This window comes from Scedosporium apiospermum, assembly GCF_000732125.1.
Source record: "Scedosporium apiospermum strain IHEM 14462 chromosome Unknown SEQ_SAPIO_0087, whole genome shotgun sequence".
Taxonomy (NCBI): Eukaryota; Fungi; Ascomycota; class Sordariomycetes; order Microascales; family Microascaceae; genus Scedosporium; species Scedosporium apiospermum.
This window is the reverse complement of record NW_015971788.1, coordinates 714,920-741,471: the sequence shown is the minus strand read 5'-3', so window position 1 is coordinate 741,471 and position 26,552 is coordinate 714,920. Positions and strand designations below refer to the sequence as shown.

Genomic DNA, 26,552 nt, shown 5'->3' with positions numbered 1-26,552 from the left:
GGTGTGCTTCCTCCAGTCAGAATCGGGCGTTGCACCAGTTCAAGGTCGCAGTTTCCACAGCAACGCGCCCTCGATCTTCCCGAACCGACTTCTTCTGACCATTCCTTGTTTGTTTACCTGCACCACCACATCTTGGTAGCTGTGTGTAGCATCCTGCGGCTATATCTCAGGAGCCCTTGAACCATTCTTAAACAACGAACCGAACACCCAGACACACACCCTCCAACGAACACTTGTACAAAAAAGACAATATTATCCCATCCCAAAACAAATCGTCTTCCTCCTTTTGGCATTCCGCCAGACAACTGCTCGCAGTTTATCAGAGAGAAAGGCGCAATATCGTCTGCGATATAACTCTTGCCTGCCTTGTCCATAAAGAAGAGAGTCTACGGATTCGGCTACAAGGTTCGCCTGCGCGCTTGCTAACGACGGAGAGTGGTCTTCCTCTACACAGCATTGAGCTCTACTCTGGTTAGAAGCAATCTTGGGGCCGATCTTACCAGCCTTTTGATTGATATAACCTCTCGTGTCGCCCACCTTTCCCAATCGGCCCCAACCCTGACCTCATGCACCCAACAACATCAATTGCCTCTATTTAACCTTTGGGAGTTGAGAAACTAAAGGCATTGCATGCTGGGAAGCATGCCATCTACCGACCCGGTAAGGATCACCAGAATTGATCGAGGTTAAGAGGTAAGAAGAACAACGACAAAGCTAACGGAATCCACCAGGTTCAACCTTTGCGCCTATCTAGAAACTCAGCAATGTCGTCGCCGACCAAGAAGGGCGCCATCCCTCGCGCCCTCACAGAGATTTCCCCATCCGAGAAGCGGAGAAATTCCCCGAGCTGGAACCAAACAACAAAGGTTAGTCGATGTCTCTAGCAATACCTAGATAGAGACAGAGCGACGCTGACGGGATTGAATCTAGAAGATGAACTTCCAGCAGGATTCCTCTCCTTTCCAGTCCTCGCCTCTTGAGGCCAAGACGTCACCGAGGGTCTTCTGGCAGAATCGTAACTCGAGCACCGAGAATAGCCTGTACGGTGGGCACTCCGGCTCTCCTTCGCCACTCCGACGCTCCTCCCTAGAGCGCCTCCAGAAGGCATCCAGGGTAAAGAACAGCAACATTCTCGCCCTAGAGCAGAAGCAGGAATACGATCCTACCCGTATTCCCCATATTGAGCGGCCCCTTGCTAAGGTTCAAGGGAATGCCTTCGGCGGAAGAGGGGCTCTTGGCCTGCGCTCCGAGGCGCCAGCAGCCTCTGAAAGGAAAGGCCACCAAAGGAGCCAAAGCAAGACCGATATTCCTTTGTACAGCCCCGCGAAGACCGCTGCTCCAGAATCTTCCCAAACGGACAACCCACCCCAGACGCCAAAGAGGGAGCAAGGCTCACCTATCAAGTCCTCTCTCTCCACCTCTAGGTTCAAGAGTAGCTTCGACGAAGCCACAGGAACTTGGACTATGGAGTCGCAGGCTGAGACGTATCGGACCCTCCATCGACACACCAAGAGCGTCACCTTCGATGCTGCACCTCCCCAAGTGAATGAGTATGAGATGGCGACTCCCGACTTGTCATCTATTGGTTCCAACTCCCGCGAGGGTAGCTATGAGTCGGATGAGGACGATGAGTACAACCCGTTCTACCACCATCATGAGGGTGACGAAGCAGACGACAGCTTCGATGCCTCGCTTGAGGATACAGATAAGACTCCTGTAGTGGGGCCGGATGACTGGCGACACGACAGCCCAATGAGAGGCGGTGACGACCCTTTCTATGACTCTAGCCCTGCCCCCGAGGGCATGCTTACCCGAGCTTCAGTCGGACACCAAACTCATCAGCGAACCGATTCCAGCAACTCGAACTCCGAACACAGACCTCTTCCCCCTCTGCCTGGGATGGGTTCTGGTTCGTTCTCGCGGGGCTCTCCCGGACTTTCGGCTACTGCTGAGAGGATGCTTGGCTCTCACAGGAGCCTGCCCTCGCCACCCCCGGCCCCGGTTAGCAAGTCTGAGATCCAAAACATTGGCAACGGCAAGATGACTCTCGAGGAACGGTTGAAGCTTATGATGCTCTCCGATGACGGTAATGCCGCTAAGACCGCTGCCGAACAGCAACGTGAGCGTCGCATGCGCCGGGCTGGTGCTCGAGACAGGTTCGGTAGCCCGTCCTCCGAGACGACGGACACAGCCAGCCAGGCTGCCCTTGAGGCTGAGGAAGAAGGTGACACTATTGGCGATATCTCTGGCTTGGAGGAGTACCAGCTTCCTCCTCGCATTTCCCGCGAGTCCATTCTTCGCCGTGTCAATGGCAATCGCATTTTTGACAGAGAATCGGATTACCACTTCTCCTCGCCTCCTCCTTTCAGCCCCGAGCGCCCTCTTCCACTAGATCCTGATGTTCCCATCCCATCTACCGAAGAGGACTCTATTCTGGATGATGATCAAGGTAGCGTTATTGTCCGACCTGATTTGGCTGAAAGGGAGGACAGCTACTCGTACCGAGAGATTTCTATGGATCAAGATGAGGAGCTTGTCATCCACGAGGACAAGGATGATGACTCGGCTAGCCACTACTCTGAGAGCGCAGCTTCTGTTCAGGCTGCGGAGCAACAGAAGATGGAGGACATGGAAGATCCCGCCGAGGAAGATCTCACTCCACACGCTAGCCCTATCGAGGAGAAACTGCCTCTCCCCGAGGAGGCTGCCGCTCCTCCTAACCGACCCAGTTTAAACGGCCCAGTTCTCCCTCGCCCCGACCAAATCGAAGGACCTACGATGGCGGAGGCCCATGCTTACCTCCAGCGACCATTCACTCCTGATGAGCGACCTCCTCTCTCAAAACCTGAGTATGACGGCTCTGGGTGGGGAGAACCTGATGAGTATGAGGACGACGAGTCTGTTTCTGGATCGGTGATCCACCACCCTGTCAACGACTACGATGAGGAGGAAGAGGAACAGGAGGAGGAAGAAGAGGAGGAGGAGGAGGAGGAGACACCTCCGACTCCTGAAATCCCTGAGCAACTAGCCACTATCAAGTCCGCCTCTGGCTCGAAGCTGAGGACTCGTCCCTCGGCAACCCCCTCTGACATTATGGCCATGCGAGAGGCTAGGCGGCAAGTGAGCCGTGAGCTCGCCCCAGAAGTTCCTCCCATCCCCGAGCGCCACCTGAGCCGACGCTCTCGTGATCTTGAGAACGATTTTTCCAGCAGCACGGAGGACTACTTGGAGAGACACCCCAGCTTTAAGAAGCGCAGTCTCACGTTGGATCTTGACTTGGGCCTGAGTCTCGATCAGGATTTCGACAGGGTTATTGAGGCACAAAAGGTGGCTTTTAACCAACTCCTAAACGATTCGCCAGAGAAGGCCACAAGTAGTGGCCACCAAGCCGGACAAGCGTCGGGCACTGCGACTAAAAAAGATGCGTCGTTAGAATTACAGAATGCTAACTCTACTACTCAAAAACAGCGTGGCTACCTCATGCGCCAGAACACCAAGCTCGTTGCCGCGAGCGACAAGGATCCTGATGATAGGTGGAAGGCTCGATCTGCCGGCAACTCACCCGTCAAGGCTGACCGACCCCAGTCGTGGACTGTTGAGCCTTGGAATGGTAAGGTTCGACCAAGGAGTGTTAGGAAGCGACATGGTGGTATGAGTGGACCAGTCCCTCCTCTTCCGGGCCAGGAGAGCAATGCCGTTGGACTGAATCCTCTCGCGGAGGAGGACTTTAACGCTGAGCTTGCTACCGAAGAAAGCGGCGAGAGGGGACGATTGTTTGTCAAGGTGATGGGTGTCAAGGACCTCGACTTGCCACTTGCCAAGAGTAGGTTTATCTTTTTTTTTTTTTTTTTTTTTTTTTTTTTTTTTGCTCGGCAAAACGACTTGAAGGGTGAAATGAAAAACTAACCTTTACACAGCTGAGAGGACATGGTTCAGCTTGACGCTGGATAACGGTGTGCACTGCGTTACGACGGCCTGGCTTGAACTTGCCCGCAACGCGCCCATCGGCCAAGAGTTTGAGCTCGTGGTTCCTAATGACCTCGAGTTCCAGCTCACGCTTAATGTGAAGCTCGAGAAGCCTGCTCCTGCTCCCATTGCTGCTTCTCCCACCAAGGCCAAGGCCACCAAGACCAAGACTTCGACCTTTGGTCGCATGTTCGCGTCGCCGAAGAAGCGCAGGGAAATGGAGATGCTAAGGCGGGAGGAGGAGCAAAGACTCGCCATGCAGAGAGATGCCCAGACCCGTCAACTAAACGCAGCCCCTTCGGCCTACGACCTCCTCTCTCCCCTTGTCGCCGAGGACGGTAGCTTCGCTCGCTCCTACGTCTGCCTCAAGGAGCACGAGTCGAGGTGCTTCGGTCGACCCTACCTCGTTGAAGTTGCCTGCTTCAACGAGTGGGCCACTGAGGAGGCCGGCTTCGCGTCGAGCGTCAAGAGCAAGCGCGGGACGACGGCCGTCGTCAGGCGTGCGCCGTACAAGATTGGCAAGCTTGAGCTCCAGCTCCTCTTCGTCCCCCGACCCAAGGGATCTACCGATGATGATATGCCCAAGAGCATGAACTCGTGCATTCGGGAGTTGAAGGCCGCCGAGGAACGTCTTTCCAGGAATTGGGAGGGCCATCTCAGCCAGCAGGGTGGTGACTGTCCTGTAAGTGCCAGACTCCAATTGTCATTTATTTCCCATATACGAGGAGTAATCATTCTAATGCGTGTTCTTAGTACTGGCGTCGTCGTTACTTCAAGCTCGTCGGTACCAAGCTGACAGCTTATCACGAGGCTACTCGCCAACCTCGTGCGACTATCAACTTGGGCAACGCCAAGCGTCTCATTGATGATAGGCGCACACTAACAGAAAAGGAGACAACCGGCAAGGGAGGCAAGCGCCGTCGATCTGCATTCGCCGAAGAAGAGGAAGGTTACATGTTCGTCGAAGAGGGCTTCCGCATCCGTTTCAACAATGGCGAAGTCATCGACTTCTACGCCGACACAGCCGAAGACAAGGAAGGCTGGATGAAGGTCCTCGGCGAGCTCATCGGCCGTGGTGACACAGGCAGCATAGACGATGATGGCCAGGGGCCTCGCCGCAACAAGTGGTGCGAGGTTGTCCTCAAGCGAGAGGAAGCTCTCCGCCGCCGTGCTGAGGGTCGTCGCGTACACTCGAGGACGAAGAGCATGTACGTCTAAGGGGTTCATCGGTGTGGCCTACATGTTTGCCTGCCTCTGCATATTTTTACACCCTCGATACCCCTTTTTCTACAGTTCTTCATCCCCCACCTTTTTTACGAACGTTGCGACGACGACTATGAAACGAGGCACGCAGGACATGTTTGACATGATGCATTTTCTCCCACCACCACCCTTACATTAACCCACACACTCTCTCCGACCACCCGAGAGAGACTTTAGAACACATTTCTTTCCTTTGGCCCTTACGGGGAAATTTCTTAAATCGGTGCCGATGTCGTGGTTTAATATCAGCCTTTCGGGTATCTTGTTTTGTCTACCACGTCAGCGGCTGGACCTCGTCGTGCGGTGCACTCTTCTGTCTTATCTTCTTGTTCTGAGGGGGCTTCCTCCTCTCTTTTTTTTGCGAGGACTCGCGAATTTTCTTTATGTTTGTTTTTCACTGTTAACGGTCGTGGGAGTATTACATCATTTTATGGTGATGAGACGGATAGGGGGACTGAGCAGACAGCTACGCTACGGGTAGGAGTGTGAATATTTTTCTTCAAGACTTTTTTTCCTCGAGACTTTCCTGAAGCTTAGAAGATGTTGGCTGTTTCCCAGCCTGGGCTTCTTCTCTTCGCTTGACTTCGTCCGTTTTTATGTGTTGGTTGAAACGGATTGGGGGCATTGTATTAAAAGGTGCATGATTTTTCGAATCGTTTGTTTCTCTCAAATGACATTATTTCTTTACTATCGGTCCACTTTGCGAGTGTTGCTTGTTGTCTGCGTGAGCTGATATGACCTATTTTGTGACCTTGTCCTGCATGAATTTAATGTAATGAAGGCTGATGGTATGGATCTGAGTACTACTCTGTTGCTCTTGGTGACGGAGCTGGGATGGAAACATTGAAGAGCTCGGCCGAGTGCATGCGAACTATGGGGCAGCATCATACACGCATGAAGCTAGGCCACGATGTTGGGATTCCATGTAGTTCAAGCAGGGAATCCTGATGATGATGCGAACTTCCACGCGGCATCTCGAGAGTTTTGGCTCGGCGCATATTGGCAGATGACCGCCTGAAGCCGCCGTAAAGACAACAATTTGAACATTAACATGGGATGACCCAGTCCAGGTAAATCTAAACTAACAGCGTGCTGTTTCTTGATACTGTTCCGCCATGGAACGTTGAACATTTGATAGGATCTAGTAAGGCGATCCTGGTGGTCAGGCCCGGAGCGTGAATTGACTCGGCAAAAGGGAAAAGAAAACTGCCGGTTTGCACTCTTAAGGTTGCCCAGAAATTAGACAAGCAAGAACCATGTGGGACCGAGGCGATAGGCAGTCCAGTCATAGACTCACTTGCCGAGAGGGTAAGCGTCGAACGCGGAGCCCAAGAGCATGATAGGAGATCCAGAAGGGTCCAGTTCTCTAAAGAGTAGCCTGGAGGGATTCGATGCCTTGGACTTAAGCCACTGTGTCCTCGATCAGCACTTGCGAGTCACTTGTGCCTTCTTTCTCCCAGTCCCAGGGATAGGACTCGATGTTCTCTTGGTCCCGGTCCCCATGATAGGACTGGATAAGGTGGGGCGCGAACCTTGCGACAAGATCCTCGGCTTCGAGCCTCAAATGGGCTTCGGAATCCTCCCATGGGTACTCTTCTAGCTTCGGTGCCAGTAGAATGGCCAGACGGGTGGCGAGATCCTCGTTTATCCTTCGTAAGACGTCTTCCGGATCGTCTATGTGTGGAAGGTCGCTGTGAGGAGGTTGGACCCCTGGGCATAGCGTTGGTGTTGCGTCAGTCGGTAGTCCGGAGACTTGCTGTGCTCCTTGCTGGGGAGTAGAGCTCAGTGACGCGAGGAAGTTTGCTCCAGTCGATTTTGTGGTCGTGGTCGTTTCGGAAGACAAAGTTCTAAAAGAAGTCACCGTCGGAGACGAGTGATCGCCTGTGAGTGGTCCTTCGAAAACCTTGATTTTCTTTCGCCTTGAGATGACGGTAACTCGAACAAGACCGCTTAAATCCTCGTCGTCAGACTCATAATCGTCGCTGTCATTGTCGTCAGAGATTCCATCACCAAGGCGTCGCTTTCTCCCGCGGTTCCGATCCCAATCGAGGGGTACATCCATGTTAAAGGAAAGTTGGCCGAACCGGCGAGCTTCGCGTATATTGGCTGGTGGCGAAGGAAGTCCTATATCATCCAGCTCTACTACTCGTGTGTAAAACATGTTGCAGTTTTGACTGGTGCGGATCTATCAGCCGTGGACTTGAATCTTCATCTTGGTTTTGCATAGGACTGATAGACCTACCAGCGGACTTGAACGCTCGTATCCCCGCTCGATTGAGCCTTGCACCAGGGACAAGTAGCAAGACGGCCGGCTTCGGTGGCGGAAAGCTCGGTATCTCGACAAAGAAGACTCATATCGATCCTCCGGTATGGCAGGAATGTCCTTTCCCAGCTTCCCCCTTGCTCGATCTCTCGCCCAGTCGCGCGATCGAGGAGTTTGTACCGCCTGTGGCGAACCCGCCGGGCGCCTCTTCCCCCCTTGAACTTCTCGCTGAGTACGAACGAAAAGGCATCCCATGAGGTGATGGTCCTTAGGTGGATTGGGAAAACCCTTCCTAAAGCATCCTCAAATGTGAAGTACTCGTCGATCGGTGGTCGTTCCAGTGTCGTGAGCAAGGAGCGGAAGCTCGCCAGCTCTCTAGACATTGAAAAGACCGTGGAAGCAACTTGTGACGTGGATCTCTTGATGTCCAGCGCTACATGGGCTAAAAAGGTAATCTTCGCAATAACTTGCCGTCCTAGGTCCTTGAGCTGCTCTTGCAAGGACCGGCTCGTCGTCTGTAGCTCTTCGTAGTTTTGTTCGACAGTATGGCTTCATTTCAGAAGTCAGTGCCCAAGGCTCCGTGTTCCAAGGTGATTGCGACAGACATACAGTATCATCGTTTCCAACACCATTTTCAACTCAAGCACATACCCCGTTATCTTCTCCTTTGTTTTCTCAATGTCTTTCCCTTCGAGCTTGAACTGGATCCTCCTCGCTGCATCTTTGAGGCGGTCGCCGGACCCTCCGGGGGCGAGACTGGAACGGAACTTTTCAAGTTGGCTGTTGAAGCTGTGGAGAAATGCTCGGATTTGTTGTAGACGCTTTAAAGCTATAGAGCAGAGAACCTTGTCGGCACTCGTCCGCCGCGGATTGCGAACGATTTGATCCACCTGGTGCAGAGTCTCGTCCAAGATGCTGAGGCTATGCACTAGATCCTGGTATTCCTTGGAGGAACCGCGACAGTCGCCAAGGGAGCGGATGATGTCTTTGATTAGGAGACTTACCGCAATGATATCTCCTACAGAACCGAATGTTAGCGCCAGCTCCATGTCATTCAGGAAGTGTAGTCTGGATTTTGGAGGATTGCGAAACGTCGTCGAGCATTTCTTGGGCAAAAATGCGGGGGTGAGAAGGGGGCGCGACTGCCAGCACACATCTATTACTGGTATAAATAGGCAGACTACAGGGCGGTTTGGGGCAGGCTGTGTTGGCGGTCTTCGTTACGTGCCACACCAATCAGAGGCCTCGAGGTCGTTCTTTCAACATACTCATGCCCCTACTTCGTGAAGGAGGTGTTCTAACAGTGGTGGCAGTACAGTAGTTAGAAGTTCTGGAATGCCTGGGGTTTGCGAGGCTCTTAGTATGCGAGAGGGAGGTGCTGCCAAGCTGCATGTGGCCAGGTGATGAGGGAGGGGCGGTGATGGTTATGGTGTTCGGAATACAGTCTTAATGGGCCTAATAGAAGCGGTTTTGATATGTGCGCATACTGAGAGGTATTGAAGTTGCATTGACAACTGTGTGTATATTAGAGTTGGGGAGTGGTTGATATCAAATGTGTTGCACTAGATGACCTGAGGCTCACCGAGAGCCATCGTTTCCCCTATATGTGCTACTCAGGTGTTAATATTGTAAGATGGGTTGGAGTTCAAGGCGGGATCAATCGTTGAGCTGTAAGAGCTTGGATGGAGTTGGGCCAGGGCGTTGGAGTTATATTCTTGTGAGCTACGATCTCGCCATAGCTTCTCATCTCTACAGACTCTCCCTGCGAGGTAGTGAAATCTCTCTACATGAGCGGCAATGAAAGCTCGGTGGGAGCGGAAGAATTTGCTTGGGGCTTGGCAGACCGCAGCTATTGGAAGCTGACGGGAAGGGAGCCTGTCTGTCTATCGCCAGGCCAGCTCTACTTCGCTTTCTTGCTTTAGGATTCGCATGTCGTCATCCGATTTGCTTGGCTGCAAGTACGAAGTACGAAGGAGGTGCGTTCGATGGGTCTAGACCGTCCACCTCAACTCAACGGGGAAGGACATGATTCGGTACCTGCAATATAGTGCCGCTAGATATTTTCTCTATTGGTGAAGCTCAAAGAATGCGATAAATTACCATTAATCGCTTCAACTGCTTTGCAGAACGAAGCTTGTGATTTGGAGAATATGCGTTTAACGAGGATCCTGATTGTCAATAGTCCAGCTGATGTTGAAACTAGCGGGGGACCTCCCCAGCATTGACATTTGACTTGTACAATTATAGCATAGCACTTTGAGGTCCTCCTCGCAACCAACCTTGGTCGTGTACGAAGTACACAACCAACCTGCATCCATATCCATTGTTTCATTCGCGCCCTCGACGACTGGTAGAACCGTCCTTTTTTCCCACTTCCATAAACCCAATCTAGTGCTTCCTTGTTGCTTCGAGAGACGAAGCTATTATCCATGGCCCACCGGTTCGTTCGAGCGTCGAAATATCGTAAGTTCCCGTCGCAAAAGCTAGGAATCAGCATCAGTCTTTCCCACCCCTGAATATGCTCCCTCCCGCCTGGTTGCGCGGCACGGCATTCTCCCTGCCTGAAGCCCCTCTTCCCCTCATCCATCCCACATTATTCGGAAAGACTGACGTCGAGGAACCTCTACGGCTTTGATCAGGACATGTTTTCGGCAAGTCGACGAGAAAGGAGTTCTGTTATGATAATCTGCACATCAGCCGCAATGCGTGGGATACCAACCTCGTAAAGGTACGGTGATGAACGAAGCTTCCCCTCTTCCTTAGGGAAGCCTTTGAAGACCAGAGACCTCGTGCATTGACGGAAACTGACGTTTTACAATGTCTCGATAGGCCAATCCCGAGTTTCTCTCTGTTAACTGGGAGTCGAGCGGCGGCGGCGCTTTCGCCGTCATACCACTCGAGGAGCGAGGAAAGCTCCCTGACCAGATCCCCCTCTTTCGAGGACACACCGCTGCCGTCCTAGATACCGATTGGTACGTGGTCCTATATGCCGACCCTATACTGCTATGACTAGGTGTCTAGCGCTATGTCTATATATGCTTTTCTTTTGCTAACCGACATTCGTGACGCACTCTAGGAACCCTTTCAACGACCACCTCATTGCGTCCGGTTCCGAAGATGGCAAGATCTTTATATGGCAGGTTCCCAAGAACTTTACACTCCACGTAGACGCTGAGGAAATTCCCGACGTCTCGCCCGTTGCTAAGCTCGCCGGCCACTCAAGGTAACCGATGCCCCTTCCTCTCTCATAGACGATACCCACCTCTAAAGTGGTCGCGTGACATAGCTCTAACAAAGTCAACCTCCCTTTGTAGAAAAGTTGGACAAGTCCTCTTCAACCCCGCCGCCGAAAACATCATCGCCTCCGCGTCGGGAGACTTCACCATCAAGCTCTGGGACATCTCTGCCGGCCAGGCCCACCACACCCTGCGCCACAACGACATCGTGCAGAGCCTGACCTGGAACGCCACGGGTACGCTGCTGGCGACGACGTCGCGCGACAAGAAGATCCGCGTGTGGGACGTGCGCCAGGAGAGGGCCGTCAGCGAACATGCCGGCCACGCGGGCGCCAAGAACAGCAGGGCCGTCTGGATGGGCGAGCATAACAGGATCGCGACGACGGGCTTCTCGAGGATGAGTGAGAGGCAGATTGCGCTTTGGGAGCCGGGTAATCCGGAGCCTATTGGCGGATTCACTATGTTGGACTCTATTTCTGGTGTTTGCATGCCCTTCTGGGGTGAGTTCTTTCTCATCTCCCATTTGTTCCGCAGTGCTGGTAAGGAGGTATGCTAATCTGGATGTCTACAGACGAGGGTTCGAACTGCTTGTACCTGGCTGGCAAGGGGTAGGTTGACGATGTCGCATTCAGACAGGCCGAAGATGGCTAATGGTTTTATCACAGTGACGGAAATATCCGCTACTTCGAGTACGAGAACGACAAGTTCGAGTTCCTGACAGAGTACAAGTCGGGTGATCCCCAAAGAGGCATCGCCTTCCTTCCCAGGCGTGGTCTACATGTGAGTTAATACCTATCTCCAAGGACACACAGCACTCCAGCGCTACGGTGACTTTTTACTGACTCGTATCTACTAGGTCCATGAGAATGAAGTCATGAGAGCCTACAAGACGGTCAATGACACCTACATCGAGCCTATCTCCTTCACCGTCCCCCGCAGAGCCGAGACCTTCCAGTCCGACATCTACCCCCCCGCCACCGGGCTCAAACCCGCCGTGAGCGCCAAGGAATGGCTCGACGGCAAGTCGGGTCTCCCTCCCAAGATTGACCTCGAGAGCGTATACGATGGCAAGGCACCCGTCGAAGTAGCCTCCGACTACAAGCCTCCTGCCTCATCTTTCGCCTCGCCTCCCCCTTCAGCGAAACCCGTCCTGAAGGAGGAACCCAAACCCACTCCCGCCCCTGTCCCAGAGCGCCAGCCCGTGTCGGCGGCCGACCAGAAGGCATCCATCTCGGCCATGGCCAACAAATACCAGGACCAAGAGGAGGATGACAGCGGCGACGATGACGATGCCTCGAGTTTCGAAGAGATCTCGAGGCCACCTCAACGAACTACCGCTGCCGCCGCCGCTCCTCCTCCCGTAAGAGAGGAGCCGAGATCTCGGTCGCCTGCAAAGGCGCCCGTCCGGTCACCGATAAGCACGGCCACCCCGGTCTTCTCTTCTACTTCTGTTTCGAGCGGCGGCGCTGCTGCCGGTGGTGCGGGCACACCGGCGGATGTGTCCTCTTCGCTGCGCGAGATCAAGGAGTTGATACAGGCCCAGCACGGGCTCATCCGCGCGCAGAGCGAGCAGATCACTCACTTGACGCAGGAGGTCGAGACGCTGAAGAGGAGGGTCACGTCTGGGTCGCAGGACCAGAGTGAGAGGATTAGGCAGCTTGAGTTGGAGCTTGAGACTTTGAGGTCTTAGGAGGGGGAGGTGGCGGAGAGAGGGGATGAGGAATGAGTGGGTTGGATAGCGGTTGCCGTATTCGTGGCGTTTCTTTCTTTCATTTTGGGAAAACAGGGGGTGGGTGTGTTTGAAGGGAGGTTTACGTTGGCGGATGCATTCGTACTTGGCAGATGTATAAGATATCTCGATGGCTGAAGAAGGACATAACGAGACAGACACCCTCGAACGGAGTCTGGATGAACGTGGAGCTGCTCTCTTTCTCCCTTTTCTTGTTTCTTTTCTTTTTAGAACGGTGCTTTTGCTTTTTTATAGCCGCTTGCTTTGTGATGAAGGGATAGTGTTCTCGTCGGTGTTTGCTGTTTAGTTGAATTGTGCTTCTCTGGCGTGTTTGGTGTTTCTACGTTTCTAGTCGTGTGTGCGTGAGAGTACTTGTGTCTAGTATAAGTCAGCCTGGACGCAAAAAAGTTCTTCGGGGCTAGGATCAATGGAATAAAAGAAGCAAAGCGACGCATTCGATAGTGGTTGCCTCTAGAAGCGTGTTTAAGAGTTTCCCGATGGACCGGAATTAAAAGGGTTACGACGATCGATGCTACAGTTTCTGCCGGTTGGCATGTCTTGGTCTGCGAAGATGTGGAGATCGGAGAGATCTGGGACTGTATTTTCTTTTTCGTTGCTTCGAGTGGGTTTGTGGAAAGAGGTGGCAGGCAATGGTTCGTGGAGTGTATGCATGTCTTGTCTTGATTCAGCTCTTTATCTTGCATCTGTTACGGTGAAGATCGGGTGAGGTCGGCAAGAGTGCTTTTTCGTGTAAGTGGTCAACAACTCACACTGACTACCCCTTTTCGGGCTGTCAAGAGATTCTAATGCTGAGCTTGAGATGGTGAGAGATATGAGTAGTGGCTGGGATATCCCTTCTCTGTTGACCCTGCGGGATCAGGCGATAGATTCTTGAGCTTTAGGCTATGTAGGTTATCTCAAGAGCATCGGGGATGCCGAATTCTGTGCAGCTAACTGTATAGAAATGGGCAAGGGAAGACGATTGAAACGACTGCTGTCTTTGTCCTTTAGAGGTTGTCTTGATGACAGCGGGGTGGGATGAGCAGATAGGGTCGCAGATTCCCGTGATCGACGTTATGCTAGGTAGGTTCATGCAAAGAGGTGCTTGGGGTTGGATTGCACCTTTAGAGTGTTGACTTGAATCGGGGATTGTAGATCTTTGTTTCCGGTTGTGGTGATTTGCTGAGGTTTCGTGATGTTTGTCAAGCACCAAGTCTGCAGATTATAGCTCCAATTCCGCTCTCAGAATACACACTTCGATGCTTCAAACGCCCTCCCCTCCATGTCCATCGGTGCACCCTCAAACCCTGTGCCTTTTACAACTCGCGTCTGACATTCTAGACATTGGCAACGAGTACATCAAACGAACGCGGTTAAATCATAGACGAGGTTAAAGAGGGCGTGAGCTAGTTCTTGAGGTGGAAGCTCACGGAAACATTTAAGTTGGATACAGCTAAAAGTTCTCCCATCTAGGTGTCATGAGGTATATATAACGCGGTTTAAATAATTCTCGAATCGTTCTGTAAAGAGCCGAGAATGCTTAGGAATCCGAGTACATATGAGGGGACAAGATATTAACTAGCAGCTTCGATTTTTCGGCTTGGATAGCTTTATGACCTCTTAAAACTACAACGAATGGATGACGAGGCAGATAGAGCCGCACTCCGAGAGAATGCGTCGTCCTGGGCCACTCTTCAACATGAACTATACTATACTCAAAAGCCTCTATGGCTCTAAGTACCTACTTGACCTGCCAGATATGTCGCAGTTCTTGAGGGTCCGGAGAAACGGCGCCGACGCTTGGACTCGGTGACGATGAGCTGCGGGACATTTTTTCAATCCCCGAGCGCTCGTGGTAATATCGATCGGCACAAGACTACGGCGACAGAAAGTGTTTACGAAGGACTCACCTCAGCGCAATCATCTCATGAAGGATGCAGATTGCGAGGGGCAGAGGAGCAAGGCAAAGGAGAAGAGAAAAAAAGGAACAAGCATGCCATCAAATAGATTATTGCCCCGTACAGAAGCCCAACCCGAAACAAACCAACCTGCTTCCCAACCCGCAGAAGCGAAAGTGGGCGAAAGGCGAGGTGGGGAGGCGGAATGAGACCAGAGGCAAGGGAGGGTGGAGAGATAAAATCGAAGGAAATCTAACAAGGGGGAGCTATACTTAGCTGAGAGGTTCATGTTTCAGATTTTCGGGACGCGAGAATCTCTCTTCCCTTTCGCCACTTTTCTGCCTGCAGCCAACCTGGTTTTTTATTTCCCTATTGTTTCGGGACTCCGTTTGTCTTGGGGCTTTGTTTTTTCCCTCTTCTGGTAAGGAGAGACAGTGAACCCCTGCCACTAGACCTAGAATGTTCCTCGACGATGACATTCGAAAAGCAAACGAGACATTTTCATGGATTGATGACGAATTTAATGGATTCTGTTGTTTCCCCTCCTTCGCCATCTCTTTTTCGAGAACTGGTTCGGCGCACTGAGCTCTCGAGCGCTTTGGGTCTTGGATAAAGTAGCTCTTGCATCCGCTTCTTTTGGCGTGGACCTGTCAAGAGGCAAGAAGTCATATTTCGCACATGCTGTATTGTAGATATCTGCAAGCTCGGCCGAGCTTCCTGTAGAGCACATCACCCGACCTGCAGGTTTTCTGCACTTGGCTGTACTGATACGCGGCGCACTCGGCATGTTTACTTCGTTCGACTGTTTGACTGCAGTAAGACCTAGAGAACCGAAAAGGACCGGATGGATGAATCTTTGGTGATGAGCAACGGTCAAAGCGCAGAGCAGGTGCTTGTACGAAGGAGCAACACCAAGAATGGGGGAAATGCAACTTCCACGAGGGGCCAAAGGAATAGTTTGTACGTATAGGTGGTACCTTGCTCCTAGACCGAGAAAAACCACACACTTGGGGCACGTTTTTCTGGTCTTGTCTCCTCCCTTCCGTCAAAAAAACAGTGCTTTGTATTCTTTGCCTACGAAGTAGAACCCACCTCAAGTTGATGTACCCGAGCGGGGATCGACGAGGGACGTGGGGGAAAACAAGTCCCTCGGGATTCCGCGAAGGATGAAAGGCTCATGGTATTGGATTGATAATATCAGCTTTTGTTTCGGTAATTCCTTTCGTCGACTGGATGATTGAGAAAGACTGGGATGAATCTATCGTCAAACGTATTGAAATTGATTCGAATCTTAGACTCAGGGCCCCAGGAACGTGGCGTCGTAGCATCAAGTCCAGCCAGCTGGGAATTTGGAGCTTGTTGGGATTGAACGTTCAAAACTTGCGCGACTGAAGTGTACTTTGTAATACTTCATGTATCAATGTTGCTCCCTCCCCTTCCCCCCCATAGGCAGATCTTAGACCGTGTTTTGTCAAGCAAACTGCACCGAGAAACCGATTCAAATTTCCCTCATGTCCACACTCAATGCGGAAAGTAAAAGCACAAGCGATTACGGACGCCAAGAGGAGAGTGGCAACGGGCACTGCTCTCCAGGCTCGGAATGTATCTTATAGTTGAGTGGATCTTGCCCTTTTTTCGGTCGCAAGAACCAGGTTCGGATGAGCTCTGGTTTGACAAGAGTGACAGTGACAGAGACGGACTAACGGCGTCATAAAACCCCCATCGCTGGCGTCTCATTCACCAACTTCGCACAAGGAAATGGAGGTTACCCTTATAAGATTAATTCGACTGATATACCCGCAAGATCCGTCCTTGAAGTCAAAGGATGGGCCTGGCCTCGCGTGCGGTGACATCAGAAACCAAGAATGACGGACTCTCTCGTATTATTATGTATTATTATGGGTGCTTCTCCATGACCAAAGAGAGCAGAATTGCCACATACGGCGCCCTAATAAGATTGATGGTCTGCCTTGTGGTGCTTGGAGTGGGGTCCCAATTTTCCATCTGGCAGGGTTCCAACATGCCCCAGTATCTGCCAGTGCCGGTGCCAATCTGGCTCTCATCTTCAAACGTCTTCGCGCAGATTCACCAAGTACTTCGTACAGGTAAGCTGCGCTGCACAAGTAAAGAGTGAGCTTGCTTCGTGCTTTTCATGTGCCCTGCTTGAAGGCTCGGGTGGTTTTCCTTCACATGCAGCACTTGTACCAAGTTGCGCCCGCTGAGAAGCGTTTTGCTATCAACCGAAAGAGAGAGAGCTCCCAGTGTTCCTTCTGAGCTCATTATTCTTCTTTCTTGGTCACTTACACTGTGTCCATTGGGACCTGGGACTGGACATTGATGTTACCACCTGTGACCCACGGTCCCCTGCGTATGCATTGCATCGGGGAAAGATTGGGGTGGCCCCTTCGCCTTGTACCTATTACCTGTTGTACATACTTTACATAGCTTAGAGGAAGGTACGTGATACCTGCTCTCCTGGGCAGTGCCTTTCCAAGAAAGGTAGCTGCAAGGAGGCCAATGCTCCCACATTCGCACATTGACCAATACATGTATCCTATACCAAAGTACCCGACGCAAAGGGAATAGCACGGCTGAGAGGAAACGGTCTTCTCGCCTTCGATAATCTTCCAAGAATACGGTGGGAGATTGGATAGTGTCCCTGCGAGCGCGGTCACTGATTGTCTTTTTCTTGGGTTTCAAACTCAATTGGAAAGAAGCCTTCGAGTCGCTGGTTCTTCATGGTGGAAAATACAAGTATGGACTATCGCTCAGCTTCATGGTTCACGGGGTTTAACTCCATTCCGTCAAAGCATTCGGTAGTGCTTCCAATCCTGTCGTGTGGCTCAGGGGCTCACCTTCGACTGTCTTAGATGACTGGTTAATAATGCTGCGGCATTATGGACGCAGCCCTGGCCCGTTTCGACGACCTGCCCACGGCAAGCAAAAAACGAGACGAGATGCCGTGGATTTCTGACAACTTTTTGCACTGTACCGTGTCAAACCCTCCCGTTTTACGGTCTTCAAACGCACTACAAGACACGAACCAGGCTCACCCCATGCCCATCCATCAATCCCCAGCCCCCCCATGTTTAGCTCTGGTCTTTGTAGCATTCGCGAAGTTGAGAGGATGATGAATGGTAATATTTCCTATTAGCGTGCCTGTAGGTACCTTCTTCAGCCTGTCTCTGCTTGTCTTTAGTGAGTAAACGGGTACATGTAAAACCAGACTTGGAAGATCTAATCCAGTTGTATAATACGCTACTTAGACAACTTGAGCGATGTACGGAGTACGAAGTACACCTGGTCCATATCATAGTGGACATGGGCCGTTGTGAGAAGGAGCTATGGAAGCAGTAGGATTTGATTGATGCGGGCAGGCACAGGCAGACCAAGTACCTGTAAAATAGACGAATGGTACGTACATCATAGTATCAATTGCTATTACCGTATCGAAGCCGTATTATTACACCACTTTCAGTAAAATAGGGCGCAGGGTCCCGGTCCTTGTCCAGGTCCCGGCTTCTCGGTGGTCGATCCCCTTTCTGATTGTTAGTCTCCCCCCTTATTGGGTTATTGGCTCTGGTATGGGTATTGGTCCCCTTCTCATTGACCTTCTCCTTTTCCCTTCCAGTCCGCCCTCGCACCTCTTTGCTCCGTCCCTTTTGACCTTCCCCATCCCATCCCTCTTGTCTTAGGACGTAGCGAGTTGGGTCCGGCTTTCTTTCACTTTATCTTTTCACCCACATCACCAACATTTGCGTGTGTGTGTGCCGGCCAGCCCTGTCTTCGACCTTCAATCGCTGGTGGACAGACTGATTCGCGAATGGCAACACTCGAGCCTCGCGGCTGAACAGTTTCCAGCTTCTCCAGATCGATTTGTCCAGGAATTTCCTTGACCCGTTTCTATTCAGCTTTTTGCCGCAGGTGGAATTCTACGTTCAAACGGCCCATATATTCCAATTGAGAAGCGCGAGGTCGCCTCTCTTTCATAGGATCCTATTCTGTTTCTTGGAACCAACACCACGATCCCACGTCGACTCTACCGATTCTCGTTCTAGAATTTACCTTAGTCGGCCTGTTGTCTTTTAGTAAACTATGGCGCCTTCTCTCACTGCCCACCCATCCTTCACCCGTCCTCGGACGGGTGATCGCGAGGGTCGTCCTAGCACTCGCGATCAGGGTGACACCAGCCTCATTATCCCCAGCAGGACCTCGTCTCTCCACTCTCGGATTACTCAACCGATTCCGTCGACTCTCAACGTGAAGCCCCAGCAGAGGACGCCCAAGACCCTCACCCATGCTTACATGGTATGCGGTGTTGGCCGTGAGCCCTCTCAGTGGGTCAAGGCTCCCGCCCCAGCTCAGGGCAAGATCGGTCACATGAAGGGTGCTGTTGGCCAGTTCTGGCTTCCTGAGATTCTGGGTAGCAGCCCCAGGTTGGAGCAGGACAACGAGATTGCTCGTTCTCTGCATGCTGCCATGAGGGTAAACTAACACCCCCGTCCCTTGTTATTCTCGATGATTGTCAACAAATTTTCTGTAGTGAACGCGAATTGGCGCGTTTCGGAAGAAATGGTTCTCCTAACACTTGTATTATAGGCTTGCTTCCCTCACGATGTCGAGATTTGCACTGGTCGTAGCCAGCCTCACTGCGTTCACCATGCCTTCGTCCTCCAGCAGGACTCTTCTCACACCCTTTACGGTATCTGCCTTCGCGTCTGGTCTCGCGCCGATGAGAAGCGAGCTGAGACGATTCGTGATCTCCGACGACGTACGGAGTCGGACTTTTACGACAACCCCGACGAGACCTACTGGATCCCCTACTGCTTGTCGTTCCTTTCTCGATACCCCCTCTACAACCTCCTTGGCGATTACCTTCGAGGCATGTGGATCCACTGGAACAAGGCCACTAACCTGTTCCACGCTGAGGAGGTGTCTCGCATCCTCAGTTTCCCCGCTCCTCGACTCAACGACCTGGTCCGCATCGACATGAAGGACTATGCTCTGTGCTATCAGTTCCCTTCTTCGCCCACGGGCTTCCAAAACTTCGCCATGTGGCCTCTCTTCTGCTGTTTGTCGATCCCCAACATTGTGGGCGTCATCGAGGCCGCTATCTCGCCCACTCGCCGAATCATCTTCGTCAGCCACTACCCCGCCATGTTGACGATGGCTGCTGAGACCGTCCGATTCTGCGTTCGCGTCTACGAGTGGAGCGGCCTCTATGTCCCCGTCGTCCACGCCCGTCACGCCAAGGAGCTCGTTCAGGAGCCCGGTCCGTACATCCTTGGTATCACTGCGGAGTGCAGGTCGCTGTTCACCGCTCCCACCGACGCGCTTGTTGTCGACTTGGACCGCAACTTCGTTCTCACATCGAGCCCTCCCACCGCCCTGACTGTTGGCCAGCGCAACAAGTTCGTCACCCGCCTCACTCAGTCTCTCAACGGCGATGTCACGCCCTCCGGTGTTCCTCAGCATCTTCGATCCGCCTACGGTGGTGGTAAGCTCGTTCCCGCCGGCCAGATCATCGTCATGCGCGGTGAGGTCGAGTCTATTCAGGATCCTGAGTGGTGGAACCAAGATGCCGTCATGACGGTGATGGACCATGTCTGTGAGAAGATGGGTCGCAACACTGGTCTCAAGGCCGTCTTCGGTGGCTCCGTCAAGAAGCCTCTGATGACCAAGGTCTCCATGCGCCACCTCAACGAGATTGTCCGCGAGCGCAACCAGTACTCTCGTGATGCTCTCGAGGCCTGGCAGGACTTTATTAACCTCAAGGGCCGCATGGATACCGAGCTCAGCAAGGTTACCAAGCGCAACAACTATCTCGTCGAGGAGTTGGAGAGCTGGAAGCAGCAGGTGAGTACAGACAACTCTCGGGGGTTTCCTCGTTTTTGCTTCGATCTGAACGCTAACAAATTTCACAGTTCCTCAAATTCCAGGCCTTCGCCGAGCAGCTCACCAAGGAGACCCAAGACCTCAAGGTCAAGATCGAGAACCACAAGAGGGAGAACCGCCGTCTTGCTGGTCTGCTCGACCAGCAGAAGGACGACAATGCTCGCATGTCTGTCCGTCTTGCCGGTACGGAGAAGCAGCGCGACGACGCTCTCGAGGCTCTCGTCCTCCAGCAGGAGATCGCGGAGGAGCTCGAGCGCGAGCGCAAGAGGAACAAGAAGGAGTTGGCTGCTCTCCAGCATACCAACGCTACTATTCTGCGCCAGCGCGACGAGGCCCGCCGCGTGGTGCTCCACCTCCGCAGCCTCATCAGTGGCCAGCGCCACCACATGGAGCACATTGTCGAGTCGCTGACCAAGCCCGAGGATATCGTCGCCGAGCTCGAGGACGGCTACGATGGTGAGATTCCTGAGGATGAGCTCGATGAGCACATGCTCAACGCCGTGCGCAACAGCAAGCGGTTCTCGAGCTCGAGCTTCCACGACGTTGCCGACAGGCACCTTAAGGACAAGACGGACGCCATCGCGCACATCATCCGCAACATCGCGGAGCAATGCCAGGCTGCCGTCGAAGGTCTCCAACTCGCTCAGGACGCTGAAATCCGCGAGCAGATCCGAAATGCGCGCCGCAACAGCGCTCTCTCGGCCGCGGCCAGCGAGGACGGCACGCAGTCCGCCGTCACCTCGGAGGCTGGCGATGATAGCCTCCTCCACCCCTCCTCGGGACGCGCTTCGAGCATCCCTCCCACTCCTGATCTCATCCCCAACAGGAGCAGCACAGCCATGTCGTTCACCTCTACGGCGACGACGCCAGAGCGCTCGAGCCAGCAGTTCATGGTCCGGGACGACATCCCCACCAAGATCGTCGAGGACGATGCTGAGGACTTTGAGGAGTCAAGGAGCGATGCCGATCCTCTCCCCCACGACGTCGTGGTCGGCAAGCACGCCGAGGGCCTCATCCACAGGCCGTCTGGTGCCAGGATTAGCGCCCTCGGCGGAACCCGTTAAATCGGGAGTGATGTGCCTTTGAGCACCCATTTTATGCATGATACCATTTCTCTCGCGCTCTTCCGCGCTCACTCTCGTATATCTGAATAGCATTCCTCGGGCCTTTTATACAGCCCAGTCTTCTGTCATCGACGCTTAACACATGTCTCTACCTACTGGCTTTTGCATATTGGAGCAAGCCATGAGATGTCATTGCGCCCTCATGTGTGTTCTTTTTGTCTACGATCCACATTCTTCTTTTTTTCTTATAATTCTTGTTTATAGTGACAACGTTTTTTTTTTTTTTCTTGGCTGGGAGATGTCAAAAAAGGTTTGGGGCTTTATACCGTCTTTACTTTGCTTTGTCTCTTGAATCGTTTGTACTAAGGCGTCTTGACTGTTATTTTTATTATGTATCGTGTTTAGTATTCAAGCCTTTCGCTTGAAAATCTCAATAGCTTACTTTTATTGAACCTCCATTCTTCTTGAGATTGTGTTTTTTGTTTCATCGCTGATTTGGCGAGGAGGAAAAGAAAGGTCCTGAAGGAGGAAACGAGGGTCGAAGGGTTATAACATGAAATTGGAGGAGACAGAAGAGACCCAACTCGGGTCGGGTGAGGTTACGTTCAGCTTTTTTTCTCTTGGCCAGGACTCTAAGGTTTTCAGTATGTTATCTGTGCTTGTAGCTAGTTTCCGATATACTCTTCTCCATCTTCCTCCTACCTTCTCATTATTGAGATTTGTTGTTAGAAGCTCAGAGTTTGAAATATATCTTGGCTGTTGGGTTCTTCGAGCCTTGGAGGTCGGAGGTCGCACTTGTCTTGGCCAAGCGAGCGATGGATCAATGATGTACTTCGTACTTGTGCATACTTTGTCTCCACTGCGCTAGACCCAAAGTGCAAATCCAAGATGCGAAGTCACTTTTCGAATTTCTTATCGATAAGAAACTTTTTGGTCTTGATTCCTTGAGGAAACACTCTTCTTATCACTTCATTTACACATGCTCAACTTCAAATAGCTCTGTGCTCTTATTTTTCTCACCGATTCGACTAGGTCACCGCCGATGCCTATACGTACTTAACATATATTATATATCACTATCTCCATCCGATCCTACAATCCGCAACAATCCACTCGATTCGTGCCGCCAAACCCCTCGGAAGAAGGGGACACCCCATCGCGAACAACCCCAAAGAAAGCAACCATGGCCGACACCCTCCTCACCAACCTCTGCGCAATCTGCCACATCGCGCCGCCAAAATACAAATGCCCCCGCTGCTCCACCCGAACCTGCTCCCTCGGCTGCATCCGCAAACACAAATCCTGGTCATCCTGCAGCGGCGTGCGCGACGCAACAGCCTACGTCCCCAAGCGAACGCTCGCGACGCCCGCGGGCGTAGACCATGACTATAATTTCATCAGCGCAATCGAGCGGTCGCGCGAGCGCAGCGAGGGGTTCCTGGTGGAAGAAAAAGGGATAATAAAACGGGGGGAGCTGAGGCCCGTTACGGTCGATAATGTCGAGTATAGGTACAAGGATGGGAAGATGAGGAGGGTGCTTGTGACGAGGGCGTTGAGGAAGGATGGGGATGGGGATGGGTGGGGGGAGATGGGGGGTCGGTTGAGGAGGTTTGGAATTAGAGCTGTTAGGGCGCCGGTGGGGATGAGTAGACGGAAGGAGAATGAGACGAGGTGGTTTAGGAGGACGAGGAGGGTTGAGTGGTTTGTGGAGGTGTTTCTTGTGAGGAGGGACGGAGGGGAGAGGGAGAGGGTGACGATGAAGATTGTGGATGATATGAGGGTGTGCGAGGCATTTTTGATGAACCGGAAGACGAGGGGTTTGGGAAAAGGCGCCGAGGAGCAGGAGGCGAGGGTTGTGGCTGCTGCGGTGAAGCCTTTGAGTTTTACGTTCCAGGATGAGAACACGGGCACTTGGGTCCCTGGGACGACGATCTGCGTGCAGAACCCTCGCACGACGCAGTGGATCGACAACAGGGCGCACCAGGAGCGGCCGAATACCGTTTCTGCAGATGCCATCGAGGCGTTAAAGGGGCGGGTGTCATTCTATCTCTCACGACCCCCTACGACATCGAGCGCGGCTACCACATTAATCCCGTTTGATCCTGAGGAGAAGTTACATGATGTTTTGAGCGGAAGGGTGGTGCTCGAGTATCCTACGATTTATGCCGTCGAGGTTGGGGCTGAGATACCGTCCGGCTTTGCGGTGAAGTCGACACCGAAAATAAAAGGGGAAAAGAGGAAGAGTGTTGGGGGTGATGGGGATGGATCGGCGAAGAGGAGGAAGCTTGTGGAGGAGTTGGAGGATGGGGAGGTGTTGAGTGATGCGCCTGGGCCTTCTTCTCGTAGGAAGGTCGAGGAGGATGGCGACGAGAGTGAGAGTGAGAGCAGTAGTAGCAGCAGCAGCAGCGAGGATGAGAGTGAGGAGGGTGAGGAGGTGCTTGAGGAGGTGGTCTTGTCGGAGGCGGAGGAGGAGAGCGACGATGGTTTAGAAGATATCGAATCTGATGGAGAATAAGCGACAGCTAGGATTGAAGGGCATATGAAGGAACATTGGGCCAGGTTTACGGTTCATTTTTTTTTTTTTTTTTTTTTTTTTTTTTTGTCTCCAATTTTCAGTTGTTGGGGATATGAGATACCCGAAACGTATAGAACTAATTGTAAACTACAATTTAAAGAATTTCTTGAGTCTTTATCAATCTACTCCTCATCCCAAGATGCGTGAAACGAGATGAAGTTGAACCTGAACTCGCTCTTAGATTGTCGATAGATTTGGTCTACTTAAGCTCCCAGGGCCTAGCACGGAAAGCATAGGACCTCAAGGTCAAAGCACCGACAGGGCAGAGGTCGATAAGGTTAGCAAACAGCTCAGAGCCTAGGCTCCTCTCAAGGTATGTAGGTACCGATCTGCAAATCATAAGCACCAACGACATCATTAGCGAATCAAATGCAATACGTGCAGTACGGAGTAGATGCATCAATTCATCGACATCTTAATAAGGGGTCTAATATTCTTGTCCTCGACAGCACGCTTGCTGCCAATCTCGTAAAATCGGTCACGGTCAGCACTTTATCGCATCGACTGGTCCTGGAGATTGCACTCGCCTCCCTGGTCACAGATGGGGCAGTCCAGGGGATAGTTAGCAAGGAGGAACTCCATCACACCCTCGCCGGCCTTGTGGACGAGAGGGGAGTTGGTCTTGACGACCATGCCGAGTTGTACGGGCCACGCGCAGGCTTCTTCTGGCTAGGAACAAATCTGAAATTACATCCTATATTACAATCCATGAGACAGATCCCGTACCGAACGCCGCATAACCCATTTGATGATCATTCCAACCTAAACTCCAAGTCAAGCGCCTTTGCAAGACTAACCGATTCGCTAATAATTGCATGTTCCTCCGCCGAGAGCTCTACAGGTTCCCTTCCCACCATGCAGCTCATTGCCTGTCTGGACGGACCCTTTATCCAGGTCCCGTCAACCATCCAATGCGTGGGAACACCGAACGTCTTCTTATCCACCTTCTTATTCTTAAGGAGGCTGCCATTATACCATAGGAGCTTATCCCGTTCATCGACATGGGCAATCACGAAACTGCAGAGATTCGCCTCGCCTTTCGCCGTAGGCTCTTCCAGCCAGCCGACTATGCTAGCGTAGTGCTCCTCAAAAGCGTATTGCGACCCCGTCAGCTCGAAGCCGAACCACCAAGACTCCTTGTCGCCGTGTCCCATCTCGTAAGTCGTCTTTCTTACTTCTTTCGAGTTTTGCCAGGCGATGTGGAGCAGGCCGACGAGGACATCTAAGCGAGATTTGTCCATGACGACGACACCCGAGTCGCCTTCCTCCGCGTAGTCTTGCGTAAAGGCGAGCGACCTGTTCAGCATGGCGCTGGGATGGGTGACTTGAGATGTCCACCACTCGTGCCGCTCTTTGAAAGCGCCCTTCCAGAGCAGGCGATCGTGGAATAGCAACGCCCCGGTTGAGGCGTACGACTTTTGTTTCAGCAGGGTCTCGGGTGGTTGGAGAAAGACGGCGTCGGCGTCTACAAGAATGACCTCCTCGAACGAGCTGGCCAAAGCCGCGAATGGCTTGATTGCCCACCCGCCGTTCCGGAGGTCGACCGCGTCGTCGTCGAATACATCCAGGACATCACTAAACCGGATGTCGCCGAAGCGTGACTGAAGCTGCTCGCGATCCGCGGGGGAAAGATCGTGGTCGCCAGCATAGGCTACCTCGATGGGGAGAGTGCAGGAGATGACGTCCCGCAGAGAGCTGATTAGGTGGTAGGCGTATCGGAGGGTTCCCGAGCCAGTCGGGAGGACAATTCCTTTCGTTCCCGGCTCGAAGGTATCCAAGAGGTCCGCGAAGGGCGTGTCGGAATGTGGATTGCGCGGGGAACGCTGCAGGAATGGGAACAGTGAAGACGCGGCGACCTCGACCGCTCGCACCAGGCGTTTCTTCTCGTTCATGTTTGGCGAGGCCTCGGCCAAGGCCATCCAGTTCCGAAGCTGCTGTGCTCTCTGGCCTAGCTCACCGAATTTTTCCTTGTATGGTGGCCGCACAGGCGAGTCTGCGAAGGATTGCACCATCTGCTCGATGTGGCCTATCTCTTCCTCGGTGAACATTGGCTGTCCGCCCTTTCCTGAGAATGAGTCTTGTCCTCATGATAATGAAGAAGAAAAAGAAGATCGATGGGGATTATAGGGTGACAGGATGAAGAAAACAGCAGCCAGGCCAGCCGTCCAAAGAACAGCGGTCGCAAAGCGGGTGAGCCGGATCGACTGAGCAACGAAAATCATCGAGTCCGAAGGATATGGAACTGAAGGAAATGAGGAATGGGCTACATAGCTGATAAGATTGGAAGGTGAAAAAGACGAGTACTTGTACTCTGGTGACAACTAACTGGCATTCTGATCCTTCTCTCCCCGGAATCTACCTCGCTCGCCTCGAGTCCTTGGACTGGCATGCATGCCCGGACAGGAGCCGCCGATCAGCATATCAATTGATGCCATCCGTGGTGACTTCGGCCAATGAGTTAAACACCTCGCCCTCGGGCGGCGGCAAAGGGGCGGCGGCAAAGGGGCGGAGCGAATGGCAACTTGGGACCGCTTGGGACGGGCAACCTGCATGCCCCGCAATCAATCAAACGCTGTGTTAGTCCCCTAAGTAATTATATTGGAGCCAACTTCACATTGCAGTCGGCCTCCATCCTGAGAATCCCGAGAATCCTGATAGGAAAG

General features: G+C 52.5%; 5 protein-coding genes and 1 pseudogene across 5 annotated transcripts; 4 read left to right on the top strand and 2 right to left on the bottom strand.

Moving 5' to 3' along the window:
- Positions 1–764: 764 nt before the first annotated feature.
- SAPIO_CDS2909 (uncharacterized protein) lies at positions 765–5,184 on the top strand (the record flags this gene model as incomplete). Its single annotated transcript, XM_016785815.1, has 4 exons — positions 765–866; positions 931–3,823; positions 3,918–4,648; positions 4,720–5,184. 4 exons carry the CDS (start codon positions 765–767, stop codon positions 5,182–5,184), a joined length of 4,191 nt encoding a protein of 1,396 aa, XP_016644597.1.
- Positions 5,185–6,631: 1,447 nt separating this feature from the next.
- Positions 6,632–8,884, bottom strand: SAPIO_CDS2908 (uncharacterized protein; the record flags this gene model as incomplete). The annotated part of the gene is made up of 4 exons (XM_016785814.1): positions 6,632–7,403; positions 7,472–8,041; positions 8,144–8,510; positions 8,761–8,884. 4 exons carry the CDS (start codon positions 8,882–8,884, stop codon positions 6,632–6,634), a joined length of 1,833 nt encoding a protein of 610 aa, XP_016644596.1.
- A 1,037-nt stretch (positions 8,885–9,921) lies between these two features.
- On the top strand, positions 9,922–12,418 carry SAPIO_CDS2907 (uncharacterized protein; the record flags this gene model as incomplete). The annotated part of the gene is made up of 8 exons (XM_016785813.1): positions 9,922–9,955; positions 10,132–10,220; positions 10,322–10,464; positions 10,569–10,715; positions 10,807–11,228; positions 11,300–11,336; positions 11,394–11,508; positions 11,585–12,418. 8 exons carry the CDS (start codon positions 9,922–9,924, stop codon positions 12,416–12,418), a joined length of 1,821 nt encoding a protein of 606 aa, XP_016644595.1.
- Positions 12,419–18,450: 6,032 nt separating this feature from the next.
- On the top strand, positions 18,451–21,314 carry SAPIO_CDS2906 (Uncharacterized protein; the record flags this gene model as incomplete). The annotated part of the gene is made up of 3 exons (XM_016785812.1): positions 18,451–18,840; positions 18,955–20,211; positions 20,280–21,314. The coding sequence occupies 3 exons, from the start codon at positions 18,451–18,453 to the stop codon at positions 21,312–21,314; spliced, it is 2,682 nt and encodes an 893-aa protein (XP_016644594.1).
- A 1,183-nt stretch (positions 21,315–22,497) lies between these two features.
- SAPIO_CDS2905 lies at positions 22,498–23,829 on the top strand (annotated as a pseudogene; the record flags this gene model as incomplete).
- A 552-nt stretch (positions 23,830–24,381) lies between these two features.
- On the bottom strand, positions 24,382–25,901 carry SAPIO_CDS2904 (uncharacterized protein; the record flags this gene model as incomplete). The annotated part of the gene is made up of 2 exons (XM_016785811.1): positions 24,382–24,558; positions 24,687–25,901. The coding sequence occupies 2 exons, from the start codon at positions 25,899–25,901 to the stop codon at positions 24,382–24,384; spliced, it is 1,392 nt and encodes a 463-aa protein (XP_016644593.1).
- Positions 25,902–26,552: the final 651 nt, after the last annotated feature.